This window comes from Podarcis raffonei, chromosome 6, assembly GCF_027172205.1.
Source record: "Podarcis raffonei isolate rPodRaf1 chromosome 6, rPodRaf1.pri, whole genome shotgun sequence".
In the NCBI taxonomy this organism is placed as follows: domain Eukaryota; kingdom Metazoa; phylum Chordata; class Lepidosauria; order Squamata; family Lacertidae; genus Podarcis; species Podarcis raffonei.
Window position 1 is genome coordinate 86,619,763 of NC_070607.1, and position 22,071 is coordinate 86,641,833.

The window sequence follows — 22,071 nt, forward strand, 5'->3', positions numbered from 1 at the left end:
GAAATCAGGGTAGGGGAGCAAAAGTGAAGTCAGAGGTCTGAGTAAAGTTGATGCATGATAAAAGTGCTATGGATTATCCTTTATCTCCTTCATGTTACATAGCTGAGAAATGGAAGAGGGAGAAGTTTGAGTACAGCAAGAAGGGAGGAACATTGAAATGGGGGAGATTGTAAGGGCACCCTTGCCGCTAAAGGTTTGCAGGAAGTGGGAGACGAAGTTGTCCCATTTGAAATGGCTTTGGGCTTGATATCGCTGTCCAACAGTATGTTGACTTACTGTGCTAGGGCCAATATGCCTGCCTCTTCATGTGGGCTTCTTTGCTTTCTTTGCACCCTCTGCTGGTCATATTTATTTGTTTTTTCTGCAAAGCGTGTAGAATGGAACAGCAGCCAGTATTGATAGCAGAGCCATTTCTTGAGCTTGGGGAAGCTCTTACAGAAGCTGGGTTTTGAGAAGCATGCTCTCCTCCTACATCTCAGGGCTTATTGAACACCAGCAGAGTATGAGGCAGTGTGCAGTATATAGAAATAATGTGCTTGGTGTTTCCATACCAACTGTAGTAAACCTCTACAAAGATAAATGTAATACTTGGGGCCAGCCAGCTCACACAGAGATCTGTGGGCAGGAATACACTTCTGGGTAGCAGTAGCAGCTACTGACTCTTCGCCATTTTCTACTGCCAGCGGGAGAGCCCCATTACAGCCCTCTTGAACACCTCCTCCAACATTGCTGGAACCTCACTCTCCCAGGCCTGTCTGACTTCAGCAGACTGGGCAAACATGGAAGTTTCTGTGACGTACTCCTCCTTTCTTATCTGCTGAAGAACCCAGGCACTGATGAGGACAGTGAACAGCTGAGAAGGCTGGAACGGACTCTGGAGCTAGTTATATCAATTGCTGCTTCTGCAGCCTCTCAAAGGCCTTTGTATATGCAGGGGCTTGTTCATAAGCTCCCTGTGTTAACTAACCCTTGGTCAAACTAAAATCCAGAAATTGCTGGCTTTGGGTAGTGAGCTAGCTGCTTAGCTTTGTAAAATCCCTATTTTGTGTTAGTCGAAGTTATTTCATTTTTCTTGGCAGTTCACTTGAGAAGTATTGTCAGTGTCTCAAATGCAAGTCTTTCCCTCCGATTTCCTTTTGAAGCCTTTATTGTTACCAGTAGTGACTCTCGGAAATCTGAAACGCTGCATTTTCTTTTCCTTTGCAACTTTGCACCGGATCTTTTTAGCAATAAAGCAAATGTAAAAAGTGCAAAAGCTGACGTTGATCAGTTAGTGCCATGCTCCTGCTTAATCCGCTCTTCTGCTGGTATGTGTTGTGGCTGCAGGAAGAGTAGAGGTGTTGCAAGTCAAGTTCAAGGTGTTAGTAATAACATATAATGCTCCAGGATCTTCTGCAAGTTCCAGAGATCTTAGAAGCTCACTCTGCAGTAACTCAGAGCAGTGCTTTTAGTGTGGCTGCCCATTTTCTGTAGAATAGCATTCCTGTCGAGATATAGCAGGCACCCACTATTTTTACTTTCCAGAAACAATTGAAGGCATTTTTATTGCAACAGCCTTTCCCACTCTTTGCCATGATTTTCACAGAATCATACAATTGTAGGGTTAGAAGAGATCCAAGGGTCATCTAGTCCAACCCCCCCACAATGCAGAAATATCAGCTAAAGCATTGTTTTGTATCGTTTCAGTTTTATTTTAAAAGATTTTTTCGGGCGGTTTTGTGTCTTTAATTGTTTTTATCACACATCGCTTTAAGACGGTTATATAGAAGGCAATTAATAAACGGATGATAATAATGTAAAGCCACAACTTTATAGAGGGCAGGGGCCAATCCAAACTGCGCGTTTAAATTAGTGTGGAAGTGGAGTGTGATCTCGGTGAAACATTCCCTGCTCAAACTACAATTAACGTTGCTCATTTCTCAGTTATTTGCTGATAGCCCACTAATCTAAAAGTTAGTATTGATTGTGGGTCCTGGTTTTGCTTTCTCAGTTAAGAAGTTCAAGCAGTGTGGACTTGGATTCTTTTTCCATCCCACGTGGAAAGTTAATAACCCTATTAAAAAGATAGTGTAAGTAGGGTGTAGTTCAGGTTAGTTATAAGGTAACATCAAGCAAAGTCAAGTTCTCATGGATCAAACATTTTGCTGTGAACCTCAAACTTACAGCTCTCATTCTCAGTCAATTAAATGAATCATTCCCCAGTAGAGTGGACTGGTCAAAGTAAAACTGTTGCTACAGTGCTTGGGATTTCCTAGTCCTCCTCCTTATTCCTTCCCTTTCTTTTCTTTGTCACTTGTGGGTAGAAACGGCTCAAGGTAGAACATTGCAGCACTTTCCCCATGCCATGCATAATTTTATGAACTTCTACCATGTCACCTCTTACTTGCCTTTTCTCTAAAGTAGAAAGTCCCAAACACTGCAAACTTTCTCCATAGGGGTCTTGTGTCATCCACTCAGTCATTTTGGTTGCCCTTTTCTGAGCCTTTTCCATCTCTAATGAGGCAACCAGAACTGTGCACAGTATTCCAAATGTGATTGCTCTGTAGATTTATATAATGGCATTATGCTACCTGCAGTATAATTTTCAATTCCTTTCCTAATGATCCCTATTATGGAATTTGTCTTTTTCACAGCTGGGTCAGCAGCTTCATCAAACTATCTTCTTTGACCCCCAGGTCTCATACTTGGTCCATCACCATAAATCCAGGCCCCATAAGTGTGTATGTATGTATGTATGTATGTATGTGTATGTATATATATATATATATGTGTGTGTGTGTGTGTGTGTGTGTGTGTGTGTGTGTAAAATGGAGAATTTTTTGCCCCAACGTGCATCGCTTTCTTTCATTGAATTGCATTTTTCATTTTATTGCCCATTCACTCAGTTTGGAGAGGTCCTCTTGGATCTCTTCTCAGTCCTTTGGTTTTAATAACCCTGAACTATTTAATATCATCAGCAAATATGTCCACCTCACTGCTCACTTGTAGTAGTAATAATAATAATAATAATAATAATTTATAATTTATACCCCGCCCATCTGACTGAGTTTCTCCAGCCACTCTGGGTGGCTGCCAACTGAATATTGAAAACACAACAGCATTAAACATTAAAAACTTCCCCAAACAGGGCGGCCTTCAGATATCTTTTAAAAGTAAGATAGTTGCTTATTGCCTTGACATCTGACGGGATGGCATTCCACAGGGCAGGGGCCACTACCGAGAAGGCCTGCTGCCTGGTTGTTATGAGCAAGTTAAAAAGCATAGGTCCCAATACTGATCCTTGGGGGACTTCCACCATTTGGGAAAATGTCCATTTATTCCCATTTGTTTCTGCAACTTAAACAATTTGTGATCCACAAGACCTCTCCTCTTTCTCCTTGACGGCTAAGCTTACTTAGGAGCTTTTCGTGAGATACTTTGACTAAAGCTTTTTGACAGTTCAACCGCACGTTCAAGTAGGCACTTGGTAGTGTTAAAACAGATATAACACTAAAGCGAGGTTAAAGAACAGCAAAAGTATGTTTTCCCTGGGCCACCCGGAGAATATAACAAATTCTAAATAGAGGACTGCTGTTGTTGCAGAGATAAAAAATTCAGTTCCTCAAATCCTTTGCTAAGTTGGTTATGGGCTGTGAGATGTTCGATACATCATGCAACTGTGCTGTGTTTTTCTTCAGTTCATTTCCAGAGATCTCTCTTGTATTTGGAACCTGAAAATCCAGTACATCTATTCACCAACTCAAATAGATTCCAAAACAAGTCAACACAAGTGATTCGTACTAAGCTCTTTAGAAATCTCTTAAGTAGTTTGACAGTTTCCAAAATACTTTTTGTGTAAGATCTCCCAAGGTCTCTCCTTTGTGTAGTTCTCCCAAGTGATTGGTCAAGCCCAGTTATTTAATGTTCTGTTCTATATTTGGACAATGTATAACCCATAAATACTGAAAAGATTAACTACTCATTAACTTTTGGTGAGCTCAAAATTATATTTGGTCCGGAGACAAAAGTTGGTTCTTTACTTCATTTGAACACATAACAAAAGTTTATCTGAATAAGGAGAAGAAAGAGCTAGTCAAGCTTAGCTCGCTCAGTCATGCAGAGTTACAGCATAATGCAAAACCTGAACCTAAATGAAAATTCTTTAGAATGTTAACATTGACATTTTAAAAGGTTGAAAAGGTATATTCGATGCATTCTAAGAAATTGGATTTGTGGCATCAGCCTTGCACATGAGTCTGATGTAGCTACCCAAATCTCAGTGTCAGAGAATGTTCTGTACATTCTGAAGATGATCTGAAAATGCTCAGAAGACATTTTTCTGATTAAAATTTCTCTCACTTCTCTCTTTCTCCCCTACACACACACACACACACACACACACACACACACACACACACGGCCACTTTGCAAGATTTTTAATAAATATTTCTCCACCTTGGGGGGGCAGGGTAGGGTCAAAATGGTGATCAGGCTCCTGTTGCCACTTGCAGCAACAGCAAAAAAACACAAATCCTTGCGGGGAGGAAGGGGGAGAAAGAAGCACTGTTAATGCTAATGATGAGCACACTCCCAAGAGACAATTGGAAAATTTCTCTCTCCCTGGAGAAATTTGGTGGAATGATCTCCGCAATTTTCCTGCCCCCAAATAGGATGGAGAATGTCAAAAGGCCATTAATGCACAGTTCTAGGTCTTACAACATTCTGTGACACTAAAGAGAATGAGGCATACTGTGATCATTTGGGGCTGAGCTCTGTCCGCCACTCTGAACGAGTGGCACTTCTGTGACATCTTCATTCCTGTGACCTCCAGCAACATTGCACTATCCCAACTACAGTCGTACCTTGGTTTTCAAACAGAATGCGTTCTGGAAGTCCGTCCAACTTCCAAAATGTTCAGAAACCAAAGCATGGTCCTGCAGCCAATTGGAAACCGCGCCGGACATTCGGCTTCCGAGGCAAAGTTCGCACACCTACGTCCAGATTTGCAACGTTTTGTTCTGAGTGGTTATGAACTAAGCTGTTCGAAAACCAAGGCATGACTGCATATATCAGTTTATACACAAGTCAAGTGCACCATTCTTCTATATTATTTTTTTAAATGAAATTCTTCTATTGGGTTTCAATACAGCAATTTATTTGAATAAGGACAGAAAGGCTTTCCTTAAAGCAAGTTATAACCATTCTTAGAGAAAAATTATTTCTGCGTTTATAAAAATGTTAGCAACTACACATAGTAGTCTATACTTTACATAAGCATTCAGTGTACTGGGTGAAGCACACTTCTACATTGGCGGAAATACGAATGTTCATTCTTTGCTTTCCGAGACATTTGAATGTATTTTAATCCTTTTTGTAACGTGTAGCAGCCTCTGTGTGCTGAACCTAATTAAGTGAAGATTGAGGATGTTTGTAGTCAGAAAGCTTCTTAGGACTTCTGCTGTTTTATTTGGTTGCTTGTTCATTAAGTAAAAGCGTGTTGCCTTTTTTTGTTTGCCTCTGGGGGGCCTTGTCCCTGCTGACTTGTTGCTCCCTTTATGTTTGCTTCCAGGAGTTCTATGAACATACAAAAACACTTTGGCAAGATGAAGGTGTGAAAGCCTGCTACGAGAGATCTAATGAATATCAGTTGATCGATTGTGCACAGTAGTAAGTACAACTTCTCTTACAATTTTATTGCAATCTCTTGTAGAAGAAAAGGAAACATTTCTTGTTTTTAATCATCCGTTTAAAGTATAAGCATAACTTCATTGTGAATTGATGGAGATGATTTGGAAAAAATACCAAAATCTGAGCTGGGACCTCTGTGGTGATGGTGATGATGATTGTGATAATGATGATGGTGGTGATGATGAAGAAGAAGAATAAAGCAGCTCAAGGAGCAAACACATCCACATTATTATTATTTTTTTAAAAAAATCATTCTAAGACAGGTAAAAACATCTAAAACAATTAACTGTTAAGAACATTATTTTATTCTATGATCTCAGGGTTGCCAGGAACAGTAAACTTCAGGCAAATGTCACATAGTGGGCTTGATAAATAGCCTTCTTTCCCCTTCTGTCCCGTAACATTCTGTTTACTTATTTGGATACTGGTGTGTAGTGTGTCCTTGGAGAGAACACCAGCAATATTGCATGTGGAAAAGCTGAACTTGCAAATGGATTTATTTTGTCTTAGCCTGAAGAAGTTTAAAAAGTGTTCATTTTATGTTATCGGCCAGCTGCTGCAAAATATTTTTTTGAGATACTTCTTAGGCCATTCAGAGGTTTGCTGGCATGGAGCTCCTTCAATATTGGCTAATACTTGCCCACAGTACCAAGTACAAGAAAGTGGTGCAGAAACTAGTTTCTAAAGTAACTTGTAGTCTTTGCAGGAAGGTTTTTTGTTTCGTTTTTTACCTTTTTCTTTTATTTTTCTTGGAAACAAGAGGCATGGGACTAAGGGTGATCTTCTTGTGAGTTGTCTGTGGATCAGAATAGGACTGCTTGCTGGATTGAAAGTGTTTAAAGTAGAACATGCCTTCTGTTCAAAGTTTATATTAAAAAATTCCCTGCTAGGGCAAAAATGTTTTTTTATTTTCATGTTACATGGAGCTATACTTTCTGCTCACCATTGTCCTGTACAGTTTCAGTGTTTAGTTACTTTTTCCCTCTGGCATCATGAGAACCAGAAGCCTAAGGAAGATTGCAGAAAAGGCGTTTCCTTGACCCCTCCTCCCTCTTCTCTGCAACTCCCCTGAAAAACCTGGAAGGTTGCTCAAAATTGAGCAGAGGCCCTTTGTGCAAGCAGAGCAGGTTCCCACTCCTTTGGCAGACCTCTGTGCCCCATTCTGTGCTGTCAAGGATGCTTTTTCGACTCTCTGGAGTAGCTTTACGGGTCATGTGAAGGATTGTGGGAGGGAGGGAACTGGAAAGTCCTCATCCATGAGTTTTCTTCTTCGCACAGTTCTTAGACTCCAAGGGCACTAGATGGTTATTGGCATTTTGATTGGGTTTGGTTGTTTTATTTTATAGGCATTAGTTAATTTATAATTGCCTTGGTGGTGTTCTTAGCAGTTGTATGGGTTGCTGTAATTTGGCATATCTATGTCTTAAATGCATTATACATTTTTATTTTATTTGTAAGTTGCCCAGAGACTTTAAAAAAAAAGTGGTGAGAAATGTAATCTAAATCCAGTGTGATTTCATTTCATTTCAGTTTAATTGAAAAGGGTTAGTTTTAACTTGCAAAGTATTATATATTTGGCTACACTAGGCTGGGAGAGACCGTAGTTCAGTGATAGAACCCTTGCTTGCATGCAGAAGGTCTCTAGTTCAGTCCTTCCAAATAAAAAGATGTGAGAGTGGGTGATATGAAAGGCCTCTGCGTGAGAACCATCACCAGCCTGCGAGGAGAGCATTGGCTTAGATAAATAAGTAGCTTGACCTGGTATTAGACTGTTTCCCATGTTCCACATACACCACTTTGATAGTTTTCTATTACAGATCTGTATTCCTGCAGGACATCCTTTGATACACAGATCCCTTTCCCAGAGCACTTATTTGCTCCAGGGTTTTGAGAATGCTAGAAACGGCAGACGTCCTTCCTAGCAGTGGAAAATATATGTGCTGTTTCTTAACTCTATACAGTGGTACCTCGGGTTACATATGCTTCAGGTTACATACGCTTCATGTTACAGGCTCCGCTAATGCAGAAATAGTGCTTCAGGTTAAGAACTTTGCTTCAGGATGAGAACAGAAATCGTGCTCCGGCGGCACAGCAGCAGCAGGAGGCCCCATTAGCTAAAGTGGTGCTTCAGGTTAAGAACAGTTTCAGGTTAAGTACGGACCTCCGGAACGAATTAAGTACTTAACCCGAGGTACCACTGTACTCCAGCACAAAGTGAAAGAGGACCTCACTTTTCTCACAAGGCTTCTGCATGTTTCATAGGGCCCAAGCAGCAGGAGGGGTTGATGGCTGCTGCTAAAGGCCAGTGTTTGTGAGCCACTGCCGTTTTTTAAAGTATTTTGTTGTCACAATGGTAGAGAAAAAAATGGTTAGCAGTGCATAAAAAATTCAGAGTTTCACTTTACAGTGGTACCTCTGGTTACGAACTTAATTCGTTCCAGAGGTCCGTTCTTAAGCTGAAACCGTTCTTATCCTGAGACGTGCTTTCACTAATGGGGCCTCCTGCTGTGCGCGAGCCTCTGGCGCACGATTTCCGTTCACACCCTGGGGCAAAGTTTGCAACCAGGAGCAGCTACCTCCGGGTTAGCAGAGTTGGTAACCAGAAGTGTTCATAACCAGAGGTACCACTGTACTGTTGCAAATTGTGGCACTGGGAAATAATATGGAATGCTACTTGGCAGAAAAGAGTGCAGTTACTGCTGCTTGACTCTGAGCTTTTGTTTTGAGGTTCATCCTCTGGTCTTGGGTATTCCAGATCTTGCTGCACTGGAAAGTGTGCTTGTGTGTATATGCTTGCAGGGGCATGGCTACAAGCTAGAGAGTTTGTTCAGGTGATGGTTCTTGTGTGTTGTGAGGGCCACCTGCCATCTCCAGGTGTTTTGTTTTTTCAAAAGACTCTGGAGCGTCTCTACCAGTCATTCGATAATGTTGGGCTACATTGCCAAATAGTCTGACTCAAGCAGCTTCTTATGGACCTAGGTCACAAATATGGCTGACATGCTGCATGTTTGGGGAGGTCAATTAGATCGTCTTGTTCTTCCCATCCTGGCAGAAGATGGGGTTTATTCAGGAGCAGACAGAGGTGTCGAGAAGTAATGGTAGGTTGCCTTTCAGAGCCAATCCATTATAAAAGTAGAGCTCCAGCATACACTGATGAATGAATACCAAGCTGCAGTTGCTGTGCAGGGATAACCTGATCTTTGCATTCCCTGCTCTTGGCAGTGGAGTTTTTGTTGCTCTCATTTGCACTCCTTTGGCCTGTCAAGATGACAGACCTAGTCCCTGACCCACCATGACCTGTCATAACCCTTGTTCTTTCAGAGACTTTAAAAAGTGCATTAGACCTTGAGCCTCTGCATAAATAAGATGGGGAGCTGGCATTCACTTCCACCTCATCTTTCGATGTGCCTGGTACCATACACCTAGATTAACTTGGGAATGTGGCCAGATGATAATTGTGTGTTCGGATTCTAAAATAATAGACCCGAGTTCCACAGGAGAACTTGAAATCCTTTGCATGTTTAACTTACAACCAAATCTGTAGTTATAGTGTTGATGTCGTGAGATCAATGTAATGCTTCAATCATAAATTCTAGCAAAGTATGTTGGAATACACATGCCTACTCTCTTTCTTCTTTGGCGATCACTCGCATAACACAGGGTTGTAGGTGTGATTATTCAAAAGTGCTTTGCTTGAATTCCTGAGTAAGTCACTGCATTGATCCCACAGCAAAGTCAGTAATAATCATGTCCTCAGATGATTTTGGCAGCATTTTACACGGAGATAAAATAACAAAGTGTTGTATCTAAGAAGCTGGCTAATGAGCGCAATAAAAAAAAGTCTATGTAAGTGAAAAGAAGAACAATTTGATTAGTCAATAAATCATTGAGTCTAAAGTAAAGAGTTGAAAAAATGTGTTCTTTCTAACATAAGTATCTGAATTTCCATTATGACTTCTCTTTCCCGCACCTCTCACTGTATGTAAGTGTGAAGAGTTGTAACTCCTCCATAACCTATTGTAGTGAGCTAGAGTATTGGGAACGGGTACCTGATTTCACATGTAGCCAAGAACCATAACTTTGACCATACCTTAGTCACGTGACTGCTTTGTCCTAAACATGTTTAACACTTTAGGAGGTATTCCGCATGGCAATTTGCTGGCACTCTTCTCTCAGCAATGCACACACAAAGAGAGGCGAAAAATAACTTTTTTTTTTTAACATTTGACTTTTTGAAATCCCTTTTTTTCATGCAGAGGTAGGAAGTCCCAAGACTTACAGTCTCAGTCTAATTTTAATTAAAGCCCTCACTTTGCCATAATGTACACTTTCAAATCTGCTACTGTGCAGAATAACCCTTGTGTTCATTTTTGGAAGCTGAGCTGACGGCTTGCATTCAGCTTTCCCATGTTTCCTGCTAACTCATGCAGAAGTGTGCAGCTTGGAGGGAGGGGGAAATGGGTGATTTTCCTTCCCCTTAACTGGCTTACCAAACTGGTTACTTTCACTTTGGCTTTTAGAAGATGTGTGATCTTGACTGGGGAGGGAGATTCCTCGGCACAGCTGTCTAGGAGGGCTCTGGGAGTAGGGCGGGAAGCCACAGCACTACTTGTCTTTTAAATGTCCTTTTAGGGAAGCATAAAGAAGAAGACTCTTTTTGGAAGAAATCGCATTTGGAGCTTTTAATGTTATCGACACTACCCAGAATCAGAATAATGCACTTCTTTATATAAGTTGTAACATTATCCATATCCGGTCTAAAGTGGCATAAAACTGGTTTTGTATTCTCTGGGGAGCCGTCCATATAAAAGGGGACTGAGATTGAGGGCCTCATATAAAAGGAGGGGAGATAAAGGGAAAGACTACTTCTGCTGACAACATGTTCTAATGTAATATACTTATTAAAATGTGTCATTTGAGTAGCATCAAACTTTGTGATTGTAGTGGTGCAGGCTTGGGTTTAGGGGTATGTAGAGGACCAAACAGGGACGCGGGTGGCGCTGTGGGTAAAAGCCTCAGCGCCTAGGGCTCGCCGATCGAAAGGTCAGCGGTTCGAATCCCTGCGGCGGGGTGCGCTCCCGTTGCTCGGTCCCAGCGCCTGCCAACCTAGCAGTTCGAAAGCACCCCCGGGTGCAAGTAGATAAATAGGGACCGCTTACTGGCGGGAAGGTAAACAGCGTTTCCGTGTGCTGCGCTGGCTCGCCAGATGCAGCTTTGTCACGCTGGCCACGTGACCCGGAAGTGTCTCCGGACAGCGCTGGCCCCCGGCCTCTTGAGTGAGATGGGCGCGCAACCCCAGAGTCTGTCAAGACTGGCCCGTACGGGCAGGGGTACCTTTAGCTTTACCTAGAGGACCAAACACATGACAGTTCAATAACAGAGTCCTGTGGTGTCCAAGCATAATGCTGAAATGTGCATATCCTGGCCTTTCGAGACTGTGAGACCTGGCAAAGGATCCCCATTCTCAAACCTCAAGAACACAACAAAACACTTAATCACTGAAAGCCAGTGTTTTATTCCGATGGTGTTCCATGGCTGATTTAGTTCATGTCGCTGTGTCTCTCAAGTGTCCCTACATTAACACATTCAAAAACTAGTTTCTTCCCTGTGCAATAAGACAGCTCTCCTTTTTTGGCAGGCTGCATTGCGGGAGGAGTTCCGGGACCTCACAGTGACCCGGCAGTGGGCGGAGGAATGCTGCCCACGTCATTAGGACACCCAGTCGCGTAACGCCCCCCCCCCGGCTGACCAATCGGGTTAGCTGGGGGCGTGGCCACTTGCCCTTTAAACCACGCCGCGGGCAGCCTCCATTCGTTTCCTTCAGCGGATCTCCCAGCCCACTCACCCTCTTTCTTGCATTGCTTGGTTGTTGGGGCTGGGTAGGAATTTTTCCACTTGGCAAATTGGCAACAGCCATTTGGTTTTCACCTACCTAGTAGCAATCGCCACAACTTTAAAGTTAGGCATTGGGTAAGCCTTGTTATGGGAGGGGAGGTTGTTGCCTGCGCTGCCCCTCCACACTAAGGGTACCCCGTTAAAGGGATCCGGGGGTGTGGTTCCTGTCCGAAGCCTGGGCGTGGGGTGGGGCCATGCCACGACCCCATCGGTGACCCTGGGGGAGCTCTTAATTGATGTGTATCATAGGGCTCCCCCAATCGGTGGTTGACCCTTTCTAGACTTCCTGGAGGCAGGCAGGAGTCAGGATATAGTCTTGCTTCACCCAAATGCCTAAGCCAAACGGCTCACATCTGAAACTAATAAGGTTGTGGCCTAATTTATCCCATTAACCCAACATATTCATGTCTGTGTGTTTATTTCTGTGGGAACTGCAGGGCCCGGGGCCTCGCCACGCAAGATTTCTCATCATTTTCCTGGTGATTCTACTTGTTGCCCTCGTTGTTTTTAGTGCAAAGGTTTTCTGTGCATGTCTCCCAGTTAACATTTCCTGCATTTCAACCTGGGTGGAAAAGGAAATAAGGCAAGGGAAGCCATTCGCAAGCTGTTTCACACCCCTCCGACTTCAGGAAGGGCTGGAAGTAGTGTGTGAGAGCTTATTCTCATGCTGTTTCCTGCAAGAATGCCTCAACATGTTGTTGGGTTTTTTTGCTTTCTGCCGTTTCAAGGGAGGAGCTGGTGGCTCAGGAGGCTGGTGGTGTTGGTGTAGCAAACTGTACTGCTTGTCTTTTATTGCCAGCAGTCACAGTGGTAACCCAAGAAGTGGCTGAACAGACACGGAACAACTCTATCAATCAAGAATTTGCAGAATACATTGTTTTACACAGTAGCTGAAGCATTGGTAGAAGGGCTGGAGACAGAGGGGCAGCAGCAGCAGCCGATGAAGAGCTAGATGGCAAAAGCTAGATGGGATTCTTTCAGTATTCTGTTCAAATATTTTGTGTTTACGCATCTGTGAGTATGTGTGTGGCTCTAGGTGTGTATGAGTTTGTGGACCACAAACATCTAATCATCTGCTTTCACAGTCCTTTGTGTGAAACTCAGCAGTGCATTTAGAAAACTTGCAGTCAAGTTCTTTGCACAATAGATAGTTTTAACTAAATTTTAGGAAACTATCCTAAACTCCGGAACGGATCCCGTCCACAACTGGAGATACCACTGTACATGGGTATTAACCACTTTTAACTGTCACCATATCTTGAGTGAAGAGCTATACAACCTCTGGACGTTATAATTCTGCAAACAAACCATTTTGATTCCCTCTTGTAAAGCTTAACCACATTCATCCTTTTTATACTTCAACTGAGGTTTAACATGCTAAGTCTTTGATTTTATGTTCAAACTTGTGCTTGAAACAGAACCTGATGGTAAGATTACTTTGCTGTTTAAATGTTTGTTAGGGTGTAAATATTTAGATTCCGCCTTTTACCTTACATTCCGAGTTACTGTGTTCAGCTATGAGCATTTATGTTGGAATTTATTGATCCTATATGCACATTGGTGTACTGGGCTGAATTTAAATCCTTTATCTCCAAGGTACTAGAGTTTCCTTAAAACAGCAGTCACTTGGCATGTGTAAAGTAAATAGTTGGAATATTGTGCATAAAATGGCCACAAGTACACTCCTGACATTCAAGTTAAACAAAATACGATTGGACTAATTCATCTGCTCCCTCTGTGAATTCATTTATTCAGATCATTGATAAACATGAAATTAGCCCAAGTTGTAGGTTAAAAGAGTCCTAGGCAGTTGGACTTTTTTCACCTTCACTTTCCCCCATGCTATCATAAATATACGAACAAAGTCATGCCCTCTCCCCAGGAAACTCTTAAGAACTGTAATTCTATAAAGAGGCTTGTGGACCTCACGTAAGTGACTGAGGCCTCAGATATCTGAAAGACCACCTTCTTCCCTACATACCTGAGCAGATGGGGTCCTGTTGGTAGTTCCACTTCCTTCAGAAGTTCCATCATATACCGATGGTATTATACACCTGTGTAATTATACATCTGCATTGCTTTAGTGAGAATTTACCAGCTACTTGTTAGAGAAGATGTAAGGCATGGGGAGAATATTGGTGGTGGCAATGCCCAGTTGTGTAAGACTTTTGGGCAAAAGATTTTCAAATTGTCTCTTCCATATATTTTTTCTTGATTGTCTACATAAGGCTGGAGGCATGATAAAGTTTTCAGCAAACACTTTAAAGTTGATACTCAATGCATTTGCTGAATCTGTTGGAAGCGCATTCCACAGGACTAGGCCTGTGACACTGAAGTTTCAGTTTCTTCTTGATACCAGATTATACTTATTTATATGAACTATAAATATTATAAATTATATATTTATATAAACTATGGTTTGCCTCAAACTGTGAGGAATTGCCACCTCCAAGTGGGAGTATACTAGTCAAAGTAGCATTTAGCACTGGATTATGGTTTGATATTTTACCTGAATACCTGTTATATTTGGACTTGCAAAACATCCCTCATTAGAGGCTGCTAAATTTCTAAGCACAGTAGTGAAAGGTAGGAGGGACCAGTTGCCTAGGGAACAGACAAAGGCATTTCCTCATCCTTGTCCATTCAGAGGGAGGGCAATATGAGGGCTTTCTCCACCCTCAGTGATGTTGTTGTGTAGCCAAACCTGTTTCGCTATTTGCACAAATGTATTGTGATTGGCTGGAATTGCAACGTGGAAACAAAGGGGGCCTGGAGCAGTTCATGCAAACAACATAATAGAAAAATATTTGGAGTTTTGGGGGACATTTGAACCTGCTCTCCCACCCACCTTGACTTCACAGAGTGCCATCAGTATTAGAAAAATGGTTTTCTAAAATAGAATGTGTTTTTTTTTAATTTGTTTTCAAAGGCAGCAAATAACATAGTAAATATGACAACACTATTTTTAGAAATCTGCCGCTTACTCGGCACGGATTCTGAATACTTTGTAATAAAGCCTAGTCTGGTGCTGGGGTTTGCTATTTCTGATGCATGATGTTAGCAGGCTTTGCAGGCTGTTGTTAGCTTCTTGTCATTGCGTTGTGCAGGAAAGAGGCCTTGCACAGAAAAAGGAAATATATTAGAATAACACAGGCAACTTCCCAAAATACATTCGTAAAATACCTGGTTAAAACACAGAAATGGAAGGGTTCCATATTTGTAAAGGTGGCATGTAGTGGAGAATGCTTTCTTCTCGCAAAAGCCCTTGGCCTAGTAGTGGTTAGCAGTCTCATGCAATAGACACAGATGTGCTTCTGGTGCTTGTGAGATAAAACTTCCCCAGATCTTGGGCAAAGTTTTGTTCTATAATGAAACCACCTGGCAAGAGTTCTTTTTTAATGTACATTTAGATTGTAGGGCTAATACAGTTCACTTCCAGTGCCGTTCATGAACTGTAACAATAAAGATTTGATCTGATTTTGGTGCAAGTATTATTTGTATAGGAATGTGGGACGTTCAGACCTTTGGAAGAGTCTGTAGGAAGCAGGGGGAGGACAAGTAAATTGTAATACTGACCAAAACCAAGAAAACCCTAATACTCCTTAGCATACTCTAAAAATGATGTTTTCTGTTTAAAAAGCAAACAGTTAGTAGAAAGGTAAATTTATTTATTTATGTCTTTATTTATTTATTTTTAAAATGATGCTCTTTCGTCAATGTTCATCACTTTAAAAAATTGCCTAGCCATAGTTTGATAATTTGGAAACTCCTCAAACTCCTTAGCCCTCCCATTTCCAGTCAGCAATTGCTGTGGTTTCCCTTGAAGTCTAAAATGGCTTAACCAATTACCAGAGAGTAGACCTGGAGTCTGAGCTTGATTTTTAGTCTCTCTCTCTCTTCAGAGTGGTGGTCAGTGGTCACTAAGATTACACCAGACCAGACATCATGCTAAACCATAGTTATAACCTGAAAAGGAGGAGGGGGATTTACATGTTTGGTCTGAATTCACAAGATATCTGATTTGGGTCCATTGCTCTCTAGGAAGCAATTTTCTGTGGCAATTGTTTCAAGTATATGGTTAGAATACAGTCACTGGCATAGATTTAAGAAATTCCAGTCAGCGAGAAATTGAAAATAATTATGGGTAAACTTAGAAGAGGAAAATTCCAGGAATACGTGACTTTGCTGAACTTGATCCCCCTTGTGGGGAATCTAAAAGTGTGTCAGCAGTACAGAGGTAAAGTACTAAAACCTCAGTCACCTTCCATGAAATACCAAATACAAATTATCCTTGTTCGTGAGACTCTAGCAAGTTCTGTAACATACAAAGTTAATCAAATCTATGTATTTCGACTGACTTATGTGAATTTAAAGGAATAGCCAGTGTTAAGCAATTTGTACGCACATAAATTTGCTACTTGAAAACATAACAGCTGACATTTAAGAATTTGCATTTTTAATTGGGTTTTCAATACAACAGTAGCAATGAACAAATGGTGACTAGCAAAAAATGTTGTGTTGTTTCTCAAAGCCCTGTCAGGAGGGAAAAGAACTGGGCATGCACTCATTTTTCTTTCATCTTACCTTCTCTTGTAGCTTACATTTTTAACTTTGTGGCATGCGTCCCCACCAGTAATCCCCACCCTCCAGTACACTATAAGTTGCTAGGGACTTGGAACAACCAGTCTTCTCCCTACGCTTTCCTCCTCCCCCTGCAAATTTTGCTGAATTGTCCTGAAAACCAGTAAGAATGAGTCCTTGCAAGAGCATCCCCCCTTTTTTAGTTTATGAAATAATATGTCTGGATATTTAGGGAACCCCCCGTTTATACAGGAGCCCCTACCTTGTCTGTGGGTGGCCCATTTTACACTCCCCCATCTGATAGATGCTGTGCCACTAAGTTGAGTATCAGTAGATATGACTATACAAGTAAGCAGCAACAAAACCATCATGGTACCACAACGATGAGATGTCATTGCTTATTCATATCACTGTATCTCTTCTAGAACCTACTAAACATAGTCAAAACATCTGAAGAAGATTTGAAGAAGTGTGCATGCACACGAAAGCTCATACCAAGCACTAACTTAGTTGGTCTTTAAGGTGCTACTGGAAGGAAAAAAAATTTTTTGTTTTGACTATGGCAGACCAACACGGTTACCTTTCTGCTACTAAACATATTATGTCTTTGTTTAGTTTTTGAGCAGTTACATAATATTTTGTACAAGCGACTCTCAACTTCCCCGGGTTACATTCTGGGGACAGCACCTAAAGCCAAAATCGTGTATAATAAAAAACACACTGGGTTCAGTGGGTTGCCAAAGTCCTTTTTCCCCGGATGCCCACACCCTTTCTATTTATTTATTTTTTAAATGCCAAGCACATAAAGCTGAATGTGCACAAGTTAGATGTGCATGGGTTGTGAATTACCTCATGTCCCTGTTATGCAGTGAGAGTTTGCCATTGAAGGGCCAGAAGTATTGCTTAGTTCAAGTAGTTAAGTTCTGTGCACAAGGTACAGCATCTGCCTTCTCCAACCTAGTGCCCTCCAGAAGTTTTGTACTATAACTCACATCATCCCTGACAATTGGCCATGCTGGTTTTGGCTCATGGGTACATTCCTCCAACACAGCCTTTCCCAACCTTGGGTTCCCAGGTGTTGTTGGACTACAACTCCCATCATCCATAGTCAGCAGTCCAGGATGATGGGAGTGGTAGTCCAACAACATCTGGGAACCCAAGGCTGGGAAAGGCTTCTATAGCAGCACTGCCTTAGAACAGCTGCCATGGGGCCAGTTTGCTAAGCAGTGTTGTTGCAGACTTGTGCAAAGTGCTTACCAGTCAGCTAGAAATACGACATTTTAAGCCATCTTTTAAAATGGATAACTAAATTATCAAAAGGTGATGTGATGTGGAAAGTTTTTGTTAAGGGGGACAGTCACTGGAGTATAAAACAGGTGTGTAAAATTCTATGTTGATACATTACAACGAATAAGCTGCATGTGGCGGGGTGAGGGTGGGGAATAATAATAATAATAATAATAATAATAATAATAATAATAATTTATTATTTATACCCCGCCCATCTGGCTGGGCCTCCCCAGCCACTCTGGGCGGCTTCCATAAAAACCAAAACCAAAAAACCAAAAAACCAAAGCAAGAAGAGCAAGTTGCACATTTATGGGTTATACTCAAGTCCCTGAAATAGGGTACAAGAAGCAGCTGTGAGCATTGAGTGCTTTATTTCCTGGAATGTGCATCTAGAAGGTGCTTGTCGCTGAATAGATTCTGTTTCTCTTGCTCATTGAAGTTATTTTATCCTCTGCAAAGGGTCCCCTGCCTTGAAAGTGCTTGTGTAAATAAGAAGGCGCAAAGCAACAAGCCAGCAAAGTGCTTTTTTTAAAGCAAGGCTGCTATAGTTCGTGGGGGTGAGGTGGGCAGGGGGAACTGAAGTAGATGCATCTCTGGGTCATGTAGGAGGGCATATCAAAGGCATCCTCCATCATCTTGGACTGCGAGCATTGTAGCATGTTACTCAGGCATGCATTAAAACTCCTATATGAAACGGGTTGTTTTCTGAAATGAAAACAATTGCTATATAAACCATATGTGCTGGAATTCCTGACAACTGGAGTTAATTGACCATACTGCTCCATGTATTACAAATGCTGACATTACATGTTTGCAGAACTGTTGAAGTCGGTATGGAATGCAGTTTCTGTTTAGCTTGCTAGAACCAGACACCAAGCAAGTCAGCTTCTTTTGGAGATGACATCCAGAAAAATTGAATAAAACAGGCTAAGGTGACCAGCCAGTAAGATCTGCTAGGATTCTTGCTTGCTACTGGGTAGCAATGTCATGATAAAAATAAATCTATGAATGTCGGTTAGCTATACTAATTAGCTTCTATTGTGCACCGAGAGTGGCATTAGAAATATTTGCCATTTCATGTTCAAACAATTCATCAGCCATGAAAATTGGAAGTCTACTATATATATCTGCATTTCCAAGACTTTTTTTAAAAGGAGTTTATTAAATTCTCAGCATTCTAACTGTCTGCTGATTGCACAAAGGAGTCTCAGAAGCTGAGTGCTGCCCAGCCCTGTGGAAATATAGTTTGTGTTCCTCTTGCCAGTTCTGCAGTGAATGGGGCCTTTATTGTACCTAGTTATTTAATGGGATGCTCTAGTCTAGTTCATAATTTTATTAATGTACATCTTTGCATGTTACTAAAAAGAAAAAAGCACATGGCCATGGGATCTGAGTATTAACTTTAGCAGCGCGGTTAACTTTTTATATGCCCTACTTTGCTTAGTGTGGTGTGGGCCTAATTGCATTCCTTTCATGGGTTTGCCAAACGCCTTCAAACAATGTTTCTTTTTATTTTATATATTAGCATACAGTTGTCTATGACTTCAGCAAATACCGGTAATTGATTTGCTGACAACTGACCAATACACAAAAGTACCATTTGGAAATTCTGCGTGTGTTTCAGGGCAGCAGATCTGTACCATACGCAGAATGTAACATATAAGCAGCATGCACACGCACATAATACTGATGCAGTCTGTTTCTGTAGTTCTTTACACATTGGAAAGTGTGGGGCAAGTCATATCATTGCACATCTTAATTACAACTATATGCTTCAGTGCTCACTGTGCATGTACAGCATTTTCAGATTGTAATTATGTTAACCAGTCCATACAACCTTATATTATCAGTTAATACAAAAACAATCTGAATTGGCCTTAAATATTAGAATTTTAAGAATTATGTCAGTCTTGGTGTCAGTAAAGATTCTGTACAGTAGTAATATGACTATTTTAGTTTCTAGAGTGGATTGCCTGTGGGTCAGTGGTATTCTTTTCATGGAAAATAAAATACACAATTTTCCGACACTGCCTAGATATTTATTATTTATTTGTCAGCACGTTCATCATTTAACTAAAGAGCCTCATTCAAAACAGAGAACTGACAACAGAGCTGGTCAGAATGGCCATAGGATGGTGCAAGCAAAATAAATTTCTTACGGATAGAAGATAGAAATGACTTGCAGCCAACTTTATGATAATAGCCATTGGTTGCTTTCCCAGTACAGTGTCTACTGCTTACCCTCATATGCAGTCCTCTGAATTGCATTAACTATATTTCCCATTTTTGAATGTGACTTGAGAGATACTATATTTAGTAATTTAATGTGCAAAATATTGCATCTGTCACTAAAACTATTTTTCATCAGGCTTCCGTTTTCTTGGCAAAAGAGAAAGGGCTAAAAATAGGCTAGCATCTCTAACTGTTCTTTGTATGTTACTGTAGCAACTAGAGTCCATTTCACCTTTTCAATTACTTTGGTGGTTTGCACACGCTCTGCTATTTGGCCTCATTTAAGAGATTGCTAATTATGCTGAAGTTAAATACTCTGATGCCCGGTTAAGTGTGTGGAGAACACCATGCTAGGTTTTCCTTAAGACATCATCTGAAACTGCAGAACTCTACAGTTTCAAGATTAATGCTTTGTTTTCATCATTTGATGGTGAGAACATTTGCCAAGCATAGCAGAGATACGATCTCCTTATCCCTGTTTTACGAAGCATGCTGCATATTGGTACAGAAGTCCTTATTTCTCAAATGTACCCACTTTCAGGGGTAGCTTTTTGTGAACACAGTTGGGTTACAGCAGGAAGTGGGAAGCAGTAAAGCCCTGTTGCATAATAATAATAATTTTTATTTATACCCCGCCCTCCCCAGCCAAGGCCAGGCTCAGAGCGGCTTACAAGCAATAATAAAAACAAGTTGAATGATTACAACTTAAAAACAAAATTAAGATACAACATTAAAATATTGAAACATTAAAATATTAAAATGTAGCCTCATCGCAGGAGGAGAAGGAAAGTAAAAAAGAAAGGGAGGGAGGGAATCAAATTGGCTCCAAGCCAAAGGCCAGGCGGAACAACTCTGTCTTACAGGCCCTGCGGAAAGAAATCAGATCCTGCAGGGCCCTGGTCTCATGAGGCAGAGCGTTCCACCAGGCTCTGGAGCCTGAAAAGAGTTGAAAAGATGTTCATTTGCATTTCTCTGCATCTCAAGTAAAAAATTCCGTGGAATTTTTTGAAAAGCACAGAAGTCTGAAAAAGAAGATAAGAAAGGTTTTTGTGTAAAATGCAAGGCAAGATGGATTGTCCCATCTGTGTTACCAAATATCTCTTTAAAACACTGCAGTCTCTGCTCGTAACAGAATTGTAGAGTTGGAAGGGATTGGCCATCCAACCTTTGCTTAAACATTGAACAAGCAGCACCTCTTTTTTGGGGGGGAGGCAGTAGTGGCAGTCTAACTGCAGACATTCCTGCATGAGAAGGATTTCTTAGTCTGGCTTCAGGCCTGGACTGAATCAGCCTGGGTCACCCTGATTGATTACCTTTATCTGGAGAGAGATTGGCGGGGAGAGTGCAGACCTGTTGATTTACCTTTATCTCTCAGCAGCATGCAATACCAATCAGCATGTATCCCCAAGGAGGACAGCCCTGCCCACCTGTCAAATTTGGCCTCTGCACTTTTTGGACTTGGGGGGTGGGATACCCCAAAAACATAGGAGGGGGGCAAAAGCACTTGGCCCCCAGGAGCTGATGCCCCTGATAGGAGTCTTCCCAGAATCCAAATATTCCTGGTAATCAGATTCATATAGTTTGCCTCATGCCTGTATGCTGTGAGCTTGCATCTGTTAAACAACTTTCTGCTTAAGTGAGCAGACCTTTTGGATGGAGGAAGGCTGCTGGTTGTATCAGCGCACACACAAGCTGCAAGAAATGTGATGTTTCAAAGTTGCAATTCTGAAATGTATGACAGAGTCATGCTCATTGCTATTTGATGCAAAGGGGGAGAAGGAGAGGGAGGGAGAGTAGCCTGGAAGTTCAGAAAAGCCAGTTTTAGTTGATGCATAAATGCTTCTGAAGTCCTCTTACAGCTAGTGTATAAGACCTTCAGAGGACCATTTTGGTCTATTCTAAATGGTTACTACCAGCTGCCAGAACATACATAAAAATTGTGGACGTACAGCATTTTCTCCTGCTTTTGCATTTTTCCACATGCAAAGCCAGTGAACAGCTTTTGTTTGCAGGAGGAAATTCTCTGAAGAAATTCTCTAAAATGCTTGCTATAACTGTATAGTTCTTTTTCTAAATAGAGCTTGGCATTGGTTTTTCGTCCTTAAACCCTTGGCACAGGGGCATGTAAGCCTCGCTTCAACACAAACGAATGGAAATTCTGAATGTAACCAGTATGTTGCAGTGTAAAATTTTCCAGGGTATTTATATGCAAGCAGCTACTTTCTGAAATATACATTGTTCAGATTGCAAGCAGACAAAATTGTAAGTGGTTGTTTTGCATGGCGGGGGGTGGGGTAGGGATGAAGGCCTGCATATAGATTTGACTCTGTAGGAAGCTTACTCTACAATTTTTCAAAATGAAACTATCCATGTAGGGACCTAAAGGAATCCTGTGGGCTGATGGTG

General features: G+C 41.4%; 1 protein-coding gene across 5 annotated transcripts in view; it reads left to right on the plus strand.

Annotated features, from left to right (window-relative positions):
• The window catches only part of GNAS (GNAS complex locus), a 179,179-nt gene that overhangs the window by 136,437 nt on the left and 20,671 nt on the right, over nucleotides 1-22,071 (plus strand). For all 5 annotated transcript variants that reach the window (XM_053394380.1, XM_053394381.1, XM_053394383.1 and 2 more), the window contains exon 5: nucleotides 5,549-5,646. In XM_053394380.1, the coding sequence (XP_053250355.1) occupies nucleotides 5,549-5,646 (98 nt within the window). The remainder of the gene's footprint in view (nucleotides 1-5,548; nucleotides 5,647-22,071) is intronic.